General features: G+C 45.5%; 1 protein-coding gene across 6 annotated transcripts in view; it reads right to left on the reverse strand.

The window, feature by feature from the left end:
- Positions 1 to 3,673: 3,673 nt before the first annotated feature.
- Positions 3,674 to 12,332, reverse strand: part of LOC137377298 (cyclin-dependent kinase-like 2) — a 70,070-nt gene continuing 61,411 nt past the window's right edge. For 4 of the 6 annotated variants that reach the window (XM_068046877.1, XM_068046886.1, XM_068046869.1 and 1 more), the window contains one exon: positions 3,675 to 9,946. In XM_068046877.1, coding sequence (XP_067902978.1) covers positions 9,881 to 9,946 — 66 coding nt within the window. In that variant the 3' untranslated portion in view covers positions 3,675 to 9,880. Of the gene's footprint in view, positions 9,947 to 12,332 lie in introns of all 6 variants that reach the window. The other 2 variants (XR_010976394.1, XM_068046901.1) reach the window with 1 other exon arrangement.

Below are 12,332 nucleotides of genomic sequence, written 5' to 3' on the forward strand. Positions count from 1 at the left end.
GTTCCACAGGCCACTTCATCTACAAAACAGGCTTTGGGATTGAATTATTTACTTAACCCCTTTGCAAACTGTCTCCAGAATACTCATGGTGTAGAAAGATTTTTAACACATGTTTTCAAGCTACTGTGAATAAATAACCAGAGTGAATTTTGACATCACGGCATCAACCAATCGGGTTGGAGGCAGGGGTTGGACTTATGGCCAAACTCATAAGTGCAACGACAGCAAAATCTCCAGTGTACAGCAGGGTGATTTCCCCAGTGAAATGCAGTCAGTGGAGAATAGTTACATTGTACAAATTACCCAATCATTTCCATTCTAGCCGGGGACTGTGCTATCACTGTATGCAGCCATAAATAATAACTGGCCTCATTTTTCACTGTTATTGTAAGCACTGGTCTGGACTGGTCAGTTAATTCAACACAAGCTAGAAATCAAGCCGGGGTCTTTCTGATCTGTACAATGTTACGTGGTACATTCCTCAACTCCACCATCAGGAAGGACCCATCAAAAATGAAACAAAAATGGCAATTTGAAATTTTTTTGGTAAAACTCACCAGTCCAGTACAAACTCCATATAAAGAAAATAAGAAAACAACTAGGTGTCAGCTATAGCATTCTCTTTGAATTATGAAGGTCGTGGGTTCAACTCCCGCACCAGAGACTTGAGCATAAAATCTATGCTGACACTTAGGTGTTACTCTGGAAGTGCTGTCGTTCAGAGAGGCACTAAAACCAAGGGCCTGAAATAAAAGATTCCGTGCCATCATTTTAAGTGACGTCAGCGCTCGGCTGCGTTGTCGGGAGACACTCTGTGATTTCAAAGAAGAGCGGGGGGGGGGGTCTTCCCTGTGTCCTGGGGCCAATATTTATCCCTCAAACAACATCACTAAAACAGGTTATCTGGTCATTATCATATTGCTGTTTGTGGGATCTTGCTGTGTGCAAATTGAACTACTCTGTTTCTTACATTACAACCAGTGGCTACACTTCAAAAGTACTTCATTGGATGTAAAGCACTTTAGAATATCCTGAGATTGTTAAAGGCACTATAGAAATGCTCATCTTTCCTTCCTTCTCATTACTACAGCTGACTGACGGCGATGATACACAACCACACGATTCATTAACCAGACGAATCACAAGGGAAAGGAAAATATTTTGAAGCAGTGAGTTATTGTGATTGGGAATGCACTGCCTGAAAGGGCGGTGGAAGCAGATTCAATAGTAACTTTCAGAAGGGAATTGGATAAATACTTGAAGAGAACACATTTACAGGGGTATACAGAGAGAAAAGGCGAGTGGTACTAATTGGATAGCTCTTTCAAAGAGCTAGCACAGGCTCAATGGGCTGAATGGCCTCCTTCTGTGCTGTATGATACTGTGATTTATTTATATATTTAGAGATACAGCACTGAAACAGGCCCTTCAGCCCACCGGGTCTGTGCCGACCAAAGGTTGTGGTGTTCCCATGCATCTGCTTCCCTTGTGCTTCAAGATGGTAAAGGTTGACTGTTTGGATGGTGCTGTCTAAGGAGCCTTGTTGAGATTGGTCTCCTTCTGTACATTATTCTTCTATAAAATTTTATTATATGAAAGGGAAGAGCTTCCACTAGCAGCTCTGCTTCATCCTTTTACCCGCTCATAAACCATAGCTAACCATTTTTACAATAGAGTCCCTGAATTTGAACAACTCTTTGGAATCCACTAAACCCATTTCGCCCTGAGCTAGCAGAGATTCCCTTTGATGTTGTAACCTCATCCTGGAATAGTAGAAAGTTTTCTGTGCACTGGTATTTAATTCTCATCCACCGGGATAGTAAAAAAAATCAGTAACTGCTTATCATCCAGTGATACTCAGGGACATAGGAACAGGAGGAGGCGATTCAACCACTTAAGCCTGTTCTGAAATTCGATTAGATCATAGCTAATCTGTATCTTAACTCCATCTACCTGCTTTGGTTCCGTCATCACTCTTACCAATAAAAGTCTACAAATCTCAGTTTTAACATTTTCAATTGACCCCCCCACTCCCACCCAGTCTCAATAGAATTTTGAGGAGAGTTCCAGATTTCCACCGCCCTTTGTGTGAAGAAATGCTTCCTGAATTCCTAGCTCTAAATTTAACGGTATTCCGCCTTGTTTTGGACTCCCCCCGCAAAATGTACGCTAATCATTATCACATTGATGTTTGTGGGATCTTACTGTGCGCAAATTGGATGCCGCGTTTCCTACAGTACAACAGTGACGACACTTCAGTAAGTACTTCATTGGCTGTAAAATGATTTGGGGCACTCTGAGGTCACGAAATGCAAACTCTTTCTTCATACACCATCTCTTCCACCACCATCAGACGTGTGAATTCTGTTCCGAAGTTTGGAAGAGAGTTCCTCATTTGTTAGCTTTCAAATGAATTCCACTCTCAAGTTCGTAAATCTTCTCTTTAACAAAACCAAGTCCTACTGTTTTGCTGACAATTGCAAATCCAGGATACCTGGCAACACATGTTAGAAACAAAGACCAGTGAGTTGTCTTGATGCAGTTTTATGTCTTTGTTGTCATGACACCTCCCCTTGGTTTCCAACAATTCGTGTTTTGAAATTGGCTGTTGGAAATGACAGTGATCATTGTGAAATGATAGAAAGTAGTTTGGCATCAGGAAATTTTGCTCATGCAGACAGGAATAATCCTATGTGGATGCTATAATTAAAAATACTACTGTATCCTAGGTACTCTTTAACTGGTCACCCACTCATCACTTACAAACACATGCACTCATTCCCTTTATGCTTATATGCTTTGATTACACGATGCTGGCGTAATCTAGATCTAACAAGCAGTGACTAATGATGGGACATATGCCAGGTGTTTAGCCATTTCTGCAGTTTTCTTGTTACCTAATATTGACTTGTTTTAATAAATAAAATTGGAGAGCATTGAAACTTTAGCTTAAGCTAACTTTACAAGGATAACACAAGAGTCAGGAGATTGTGAGTTCGAGTTCTACTCCAAGTTCAACATGTATTCTAGGCTGGCATTCCCAGTGCAGTACTGAGGGAGTGCTGCACTGTCAGAGGTCTGTCTTTCAGATGAGACGTTAAACCGAGGCCCCATCTGATCTGCTCAAATGAAGATAAAAGATTCCCATGGCACTATTCAAAGAATATTATTCTTCTCTTAGTCGACATCCCTCTAAAACAGATTTAACTGATCATTTCTCTCATTTGCTGATTGTGCGATCTTATTGCTCATAAATTCACCGACATATCCCCACTCACGGCACTTATAAGATGATTTATTGGCTGTGACATTATTTGGGATTCCCGAGGACACAATATGGTTCTGATTATTACTGTTACGTTGGATGTTCACTTGTTGTCTGAGAAAACAAATGCTTAATGATTTATTTCTTGTCCTCACTTTATTCAGTGTTTTCTTGATCTATCTTTAGTAAATGTGACGGGCCAAACATTAATGGGGTCCTATTGTTGTACTCCAGGAACACGGCTTTGCAGAGTTAGATATGGAGCAGAAAGGGCCCATCCCTCATTTTAGCAGAAGATATTTTTGAGAAGAAACATAAAAATTTAGAAGAAATCAAAACAGAAAATGCTGGAAATACTCTTCAGGTCAGGCAGTGTCTTCTGAGAGAGAAACTGAGTTAATGTTTCAGGTTAGTGACTTTTCATCAGGACTGGAAGATGATAGAGATAGAATTGTAGAATCATACAGCACAAAAGGAGGCCATTCTGCCCATCATGCTTGTGCTGGCTCTTTGAAAGAGCAGTTCAATTAGTCCCACTCCCCCCTGCTGTTTCCCCATAGCCCTGAAAATTCTTCGCTTTCAAGTATTTAACCAATTCTCTTTTGAAAGTTACTATTGGAACTGCTTCCACCATCCTTTCAGATGAACATTTATAAAACACGTACAGAGTGAGAAGAAAGGGGAGCAGGGAAAGAACAAAAGGAAAGGTTTCTGGTAGGGTGAAAGAAAGGAGAGATTAAATGACAAAAAGGATGATGGGGCAAGGCAAAAGGTGTTGGTAATGGGACAAGTAAAGAAACAAGAGATGAGTCTAGAAGAGGGGTAAGTATGAAAAGCAGAATATCAGAGGGAGAGGGGAAACCTGGAAAAGGGGAGAAGGTTCCTGAGTCCTGGGAATGTGGTGGAGAAAGGAAAGGAGACCACAGGGGTGCAGACCACCCCCTCAGCTGTGTAATGGTAGGGGATCCCCACCCATAGCATCAGTTCACACCCTCCCCGCTGTCAAACAGCCCTGGCCACAGGACACTGGGACAGCTCACCTGATAGAACGCGATGGGATCCTTACAAAACCTCAGTCTCAACAGCTTCAACTGCTAATATTAAAATAAAACCTTGAGGCAAATGCAATTCAAACTCAGAATTACTCAATGGTATTGTATGCCTGCAAATATAACTTCATCTAAAGTGTAATTGACTGAGAGGAGGCCATGTTGATTAAGATGTATTACTGTAATAAGATTTAATCATATCTTTCCCTATAATAACACAATCATTAACATGATGATTGTTATCATGCAGCAGTGAGCCTATTCGTTTAAATACATGGCTTCACGTACTGCATTCCTTCACCGGTAATATGATGTTTACTATTTTAATGATTTTGATCTCTGCCAAAAGCCAAGTGCCTCTTATTCTCAGTACTAGAATAACAATGAGGTAATTTTTAACCCCCTCCTGCCCAGAGAGAATGGTGTGTTGGGGGGAAGGGGTTTAAGGTTAGGACTAGTTAACTAACAATCCTGAGGCTGCACTGATATTGTAAATTCACTGGCTTTGAAGGAGGCCCAGACTCTCGCTACCAGTGAGTGAGGGGGTGGAGGTAAGGGTGAGGACGAGGGAGGGACAAGCAAGGGGACAAGTGAGGGGCTAGGGAGGGGTGAGCAAGGGGGAGAGGGAGGGATGTTGAGCAGGGGGCGATGGAGGAAGCAAGGTGCGAGCAAGCGGCGAGGGGCGACTGTGAAGCTACATCATTTTTAATGATTTAAGCAAAGACTCAGCAAGGGGGTGGCCACACCATGTGTCAAACCCAGCAGAGAAACCTGCATTACACAGCAGAGAAAAGGTCATTAAGTACAGCTTTTGATTGTTGGGAGGATCAGGGGAGACTCTGGGCCATCTCTTAAACCACCACCCCCCCCCCCCACCAGACTCCCTCTCCCTCTGTTTGGGAATCACCCGGTGGCACAGTTTTGGAACCTGGCATGGCGCAGTGGTTAGCACCGCAGCCTCACAGCTCCAGCGACCCGCATTCAATTCTAGGTACTGCCTGTGCGGAGTTTGCAAGTTCTCCCTGTGACTGTGTGGGTTTCCGCCGGGTGCTCCGGTTTTCTCCCACAGCCAAAGACTGGGATAGGTAAATTGGCCATTGGAAATTGCCCCTAGTGTAGGTAGGTGGTAGGGAATATGGGATTACTGCTGGGTTAGTATAAATGGGTGGACGATGGTCGGCACAGACTTGATGGGCCAAATGGCCTGTTTCAGTGCTGTATCATTCTATGACCCTCCCAACCCAGCACTTAGCTGACACTGGGACTCATTCCTGAGATATCGGTTCCCATTTCAATTCCAGCTCCCTCTTGCCATCCTTACCGTTATTCCTTCTTAGGCCTCCCACACCTTGTACTTTTAAAATTAACAACAACTTGCATTTATATAGCATGTTAATGCAGCAAAATGTCCCATGGCACTTCACAGGAATATCAAACAACAATTTGACACATAAGGAGATATTAGGACAGGTGACCAAATGTTCGGTTAAAGTTTTAAAGGAAGAGAGAGAAGCAAAGAGGTTGAGAGAGGAAATTCCACAGCTTAGGACCTTGGCAGCTGAAGACATGGCTGCCAAAGGGGGCGGGATGGAAATCGGGGAACTGTAATTGTCAGAAGATCTCGGAGAGTTGTGGGGCTGGAGGAGATGACAGAGATGGGGAGGGACAAGGCCATGGAGGGATTTGAAAATAAGGATGAGAATTATAAATTTGAAGCCAGTGTGTTAGTGTGTCTGGACAAAGTGCTGAAACCCCTTTTCATATGCTGACCATTTACTGAGTCACTAATCGAGAATGAAAAGTCAGTTCTGAAGAAGGGTCACTGACCTGAAACGTTAACTCTGCTTCTCTCTCCACAGATGCTGCCAGACCTGCTGAGTATTTCCAGCATTTCTTGTTTTTATTTCAGATTTCCAGCATCCGCAGTATTTTGCTTTTATGAAAAGTGTTGACTCTGTGTGTGTTGTGTAATATCTGTCAAAGAGTCATTGCACTCTTCACGGCAGGGGTAAATTGACCGATTCCTGCACGGTTCCTTGACAAAGCCATTGCCACGATGTTCCAGCCTTGTCTTCAAACCCTGTGCCCCTCACAGGAGACGACCTGCTCGAAATGCAGGATCAGTGAAAGTGCCTCCATGAGTTGAATGAAATCTGTTTAGATTGTTACTTTATTGCATCAGATTCTACTGATTTATAATATTTACTTTTTTCAAAAAAAAAGCAGATCTTTAACATATCATTAATCTCAACGAAAGGCTCAAAGAATTGGAGTTTTTTTTCACTTGAACAGAGATGTCTAACAGGTGTAGGGGAATTCACTCAAGGTTTTCAAAATCATGGGCCAAATGAAAGATTATCTTCATTGTTTGACGAAAAAGTAACATGGGCACCGACTCAGGATCATCGTTAAAAGATCAAAAAAAGAATTTAGAATTCTGGAATCATACAGCACAGGAGGAGGCCATTCTGCCTATCATGTCTCGTGCTGGCTCTTTGAAAGAGCTATCCAATTAGTCCCACTCCCCCTGCTGTTTCCCATAGCCTTGTCATTTTTCCTTTTCAACTATTTATCCAATTCCCTTTTGAAAGTTACTATTGAATCTGCTTCCACCGCCCTTTCAGGCAGCGCATTCCAGATCACAACAACTCACTGCGTAAACAAATCTCCATGGAGGCAGACGAAGGTCCTTTGGTGACCACCTCAGGGCCTTGATTGGCCTGGGGTGGATGGGCCGTTTCTCCTTCCCCCACCCACACCCTCCGGTCCACGTAAAGTGGGGCGGAGGCGGGTTTGGAAGGCCTCCCGGAGCCTCCTGCTCAATTTTACGCCACCCCACCCCCTTCCAGCAGCAGACTGGGGGACAGGCTTTGAGGCCCTCCCTGCTTCCCTGGCCAATGTTGCAGCCGTGGGCGGCCTTGTGGAGGGGTTCCCCTCCACAATGGTGACCCACCTGCTGAGGCATTTTTAATTATAAGCTTTAAAAGTTGGAGAGAGTGTGTCTCAAGATGGAGGCACCCTCTCTCTCTCTTACCCAAACTGCAGACTGCTGCTCCTTTTGAGTTGGAGGGCCTCCTTCTACCTTGGAGAGCTCATCCTGCCATCAATAATTGGACAGTGAGCCCATCCTTAGGCCATTAATTGGCCAATTCAGGGAAAATCACAATCGGGTGACTGTTTCCCTACAGTGCGGGGTTGTGACCCCCATTTGACCCTGACGTCAGGGTCTCAACCCAAAAGGCAAAATCCTGCCCAGGGAGTCCATTGCATCCCTGACTCCTCAGCACTGAAACTAAATGAGATCTCATCTATAATGTAAAAAGTTAAAAAGGCCCCTTAACTTTCTTCATTTCTCATTGTCCAGTTAAGCCTATCTTAGAAATCCTGAACTGATCATTGAAAAAGTTATAATTAGTTTAGTTTAATTTAGTTTTTTAGTTTAGAGATACAGCACTGAAACAGGCCCTTCGGCCCACCGAATCTGTGCCGACCATCAACCACCCATTTATACTAATCCTACACTAATCCCATATTCCTACCACATCCCCACCTGTCTCTACATTTCCCTACCACCTACCTATAATATTGTCATATTACGTCACAATTATGTTTACCAGAAGGAAACGGGAGCTAAAAGGATTAAATTATGATGACAGGTTGCATAGACTCCCTCGATAGAGAAGATTAAGGAGTGAACTAATTGAAGTGTTTAAGATAATTAAAGGAGTTGATCGGGTCGACAGAGAGAAACTATTTCCTCTGGTGGTGGGAAGAGTCCAGAACAAGGGGGCAGAACCTTAAAATTAGAGCCAGGCTGTTCGGGGGTGATGTCAGGAAGCACTTCTTCACACAAAGGGGAGTGGAAATCTGGAACTTTCTCCCCCAAAAAGCTGTTGAGTCCAGGAGTCAATTGAAAACATTTCATAAACAGAGATTGATAGATTTTTGTTGGGTAAGGGGTTAAAGGGACCAAGGCAAGTAGATGGAGTTAAGATACAGATCACCCATGATCTAATTTAATGGAAGAACAGGTTTGAGGTGCTGAGTGGCCTCCTCCTGTCGCTATGTTTCCATGTACTTTCTCTGTTACAATTCTGTGCGGCAGTTCTCTGTCATGTCTGGGAAATAGTTTAATCTAGAATTCACGGTAAGGGATGTATGCCAACTATTACAATTACCTTGACTTTTCCCAATGCTAAATCTTGTTGCTTCTCCTCCGATTCCCATCTCTCAGGACCCTATCTCTAGGTGGTGTCGCTGATAAGCATATATTTAAATGTAGTACATAATCATTGTGTAGCCCACATACTAAAGCCCCTTTGTCACTTCCTTGGCTCAGTGGGTAGCCTCTCTCTTACCTCTGAGTCAGATGTGTTCAAGTCCCAGAACAGAGATTTGAGCACAAATATCCAGGGTAACACTCTAATGTAATGCAGAGGGAGCGCTGCACTGTCGGAGGGTCAGTACTGAGGGAGTATTGCACTGTCGGAGGGTCAGTACTGAGGGAGCGCTGCCCTGTTGGAGGGTCAGTACTGAGGGAGTGCTGCACTGTCGGAGGGTCAGTACTGAGGGAGCACTGCACTGTCACAGGGTCAGTACTGAGGGAATGCTGCACTGTCAGAGGGTCAGTACTGAGGTAGTGCTGCACTGTCAGAGGGTCAGTACTGAGGGAGTGCTGCACTGTCGGAGGGTCAGTACTGAGGTAGTGCTGCACTGTCGGAGGGTCAGTACTGAGGGAGTACTGCACTGTCGGAGGGTCAGTACTGAGGTAGTGCTGCACTGTCGGAGGGTCAATACTGAGGTAGTGCTGCACTGTCGGAGGGTCAGTACTGAGGGAGTGCTGCAGTGTCGGAGGGTCAGTACTGATGGAGCACCGCAGTGTCGGAGGTGCCTTCTTTCTGATGAGACATTAAAGTGAGGCCCTGTCTCTCATCTCAGGTGGTAGTAAAAGATCCCATGGCCACTATTTCTAAGAGGAGTGGGGAGTTTGCCTTGGTTTCCTGGCACCTGTAATTATCCCTTAACCAACAGGGCATGAGATTACCTGGTCATTATCACATTACCATTTGTGGAATCTTGCTGTGCGCAAATTGGTTGTTGCATTTCCTACATTACAACAGTGACTGCACTTCAAAAGTACTTCACTGAGTCTGAGGCACTTTGAGATACCCTGAGGTCATGAAAGGCGCTATATAAATGCAAGTCTTTCTTTCTCTACTTTGTCTTTTCACAAACACTCTGTACTCTTCCTCTCTGCCATAACATGCGTGACAGGTCAAATCAGTTGAGTTTAGGCTGGCGTATTTTACGTATTTGTGGGGACATGTAGTGTGATGACATGTGGTGTCACGTTCTGATACATTCTACTTGTCATTTGGCTCCAACTCTGGTTTGTGATTCACGCACAATTAGCTTGTGTCCTTCAATTCGGAATGAGCAGGAGTTGTGCAGCAAGACAGTGCATGTTTGATGTCTCTGAGTGAACCCGGGCACGATCCATACGTGTGCGTGTCATGAGTTACTGCAGGAATGGAAAGCTTCACGTCCAGATGGGATTCTTCAGTTCCTAGGGAAACTGTTTAACACGTGGAAAGTTACTCCCCGCACACTCCTGCAAGGAACTTAATGAGCTCTGTAGAGAAAAGAATAGTGAGAAGGACTCAGTTTTTATTTGAATCAACCCATGGACTAAAGCTCCTCTGTGTCTTCCATTGCCAAGCTGCACAACACCTGTGCCATCAGCACTCAGTGGCTGGTAACTGCTCTGCCCCAAAACTAAATTCCAACCTCTCACCTTCTTTAATGTGTCAGTGAAAAAGACAACAAGTAAATTGTCGGCCAATTCTCTCAGTCTGGGGAGACGAGGGTTTTCATTTCTCAATATGGAAGGAAACGAACAATGAGGTGTAATGGGTGGGTATATAAATGCAGCAGGGGATGCAGCACTCATCCAGACAGTCTGTATCAGTCAGCTGAGTGCAACCCAGAAATGTGTAAAAGAAAGACTTGCATTTTCACAATCTCAGAGCTGCTTAAAGTGCCTTACAGCCAATTAAATACTTTTTGAAGTGTAGTTACCGTAGGAAACACAGCAGCCAATTTGTGCACAGCAAGCTCCCACATGGAGCAATGTGATAACGACTGGATAATCTGGGGTTTTTTCCAGCGATGTTGATTGAAGGATACACATTGGTCAGAACTCCCCTTCTCTTCTTTGAACCAGTGCCAAGGGATCTTTGACATCCTTAGAACAGAGGAGGCTGAGGGGTGACTTAATAGAGGTGTACAAAATTATGAGGGGCCTAGATAGAGTAGACAGGAAGATCCTGTTTCCCCTAGCGGAGAGGTCAATTACCAGGGAGAACAGATTTAACGTGATTGGTCGAAGGATTAGAGGGGACATGAGGAAAAGCTTTTTCACCCAGAGGGTGGTGAGTGTCTGGAATTTACTGCCCGGATCGGTGGTGGAGGTAGAAACCCTCAATTAATTTATAAGGTACCTGAACATGCACCTGAAGTGCTGTAACCGGCAAGGCTACAGACCAGGTGCTGGAAGGTGGGAGTAGATTGGACAGCTAGTTTTTTCAGTCGGTGCAGACGCAACGGGCTGAATGGCCTCTTTCTGTGCTGTAACTTTTCTATGGTTTCTATTCATCTGAGAGGGCAAACAGGGCCTCCATTTAACATCTTACCTTAAATATGGCACCTCTGGCAGTGCAGCACTGCCTCAGTGCTGCTCTAGATTATCAGCACGGACTTTGTGCTCATGCCCTGGGCCAGAATTTTATGTTGGGCGGGAAGACCCACCCACTGGCCAAAATGTCAGGGGTGAGCCCGCCTCCCCTGGGCCTGGGAGCCACGCCGGGATTTTACGCTCCCCAAGTCCTTATTTGGCTTTGGGCGGGACTTCTACCACTGAGGCAGGCAGTCCCGCCTCCAAGCTGCTGGCCAATCAGTGGGCTGGCAGCTTTCAGTCCCAGCAGCGCCACCGGGAGCGGAGGCCACTGGTTGGACAGCTGCCAGCTTTAGTCGGATCATGGATGCCGGCCCTGGAACAAAGGTCATGTCTGGGTCCTTGCCAGGAGCAATCAGCCGGGTCCCTGCAAGGCAAGGGGGGCGGTGGGGGGGGGGGGGGGGGGGGGAGAGCCTCCGTAGGGCACAGGGTGCCCGATCAGGATGCCCCCCACCCCCAGCCCACAAGGAGACTGATAGGTTTTACCGGGCAGCCTCCTGGGGGACCTCGGCCACCCACCGGTAAATATTCCAGTGGCGGCAGGAGGAGGCCCTCAAGATCATGGATTGGCCTGTGTCGGGCGGGTCATTGCTCGCTGCTGCCGCCCCGTGTAAAATTGCAGCGGGAGCAGGAAGGTGTGGAAAACGGCACCAACCACCCCCCCCCGCCACCCGCCCACCTCCCACTCAATGCTACGACCTCCCCCCCCACCCCCACTGCCACCAACCCACTCCTGCGGGGGCCTGGAGAGGGGGTGCCAGCCCTGGAATGGGACCTGAACCCAGAACATTGCGACTCCGAGGTAAGAGTGCTACTCGCTGAGCCACAGGGCAGTGAGACAACTACAACTGTTCTCAGGAATACCGGACCAAAGACAAGGAGACAAAACAGCCAAGGTTCCCATTCCTGGGCACTATTCAAAATATGTGGATATTGTGTAAGGATAGGATTGAATTTGGCTGCACTCGATTCCCCATTAATGCCACATTTCCTACATTACAACAGTGGCTGAAAGGCACTTTCAGATGCCATAATGTTGTGAAAGGCGCTATAGAAATGCAAGTCTTTTTCTCTGTATTTAAATCCAAAATGTATCCCAGTGTCCTCCACATGGTACAAGAATGTGACCACAGTCACCAAACTATTAAACTTCTGGCCCCGAATATCATCTCCCTCCTGCCAAGTGCTTTGTAGCAGATATTTTACTTTTTGAGTGGAACTGGATACACGACACACTTCACTGCTTCTCCCCATATTTATCAAATCAATACTTGTCAATACGCAT

The sequence above is a fragment of the Heterodontus francisci genome, chromosome 1 (genome assembly GCF_036365525.1).
Source record: "Heterodontus francisci isolate sHetFra1 chromosome 1, sHetFra1.hap1, whole genome shotgun sequence".
Lineage (NCBI taxonomy): Eukaryota > Metazoa > Chordata > Chondrichthyes > Heterodontiformes > Heterodontidae > Heterodontus > Heterodontus francisci.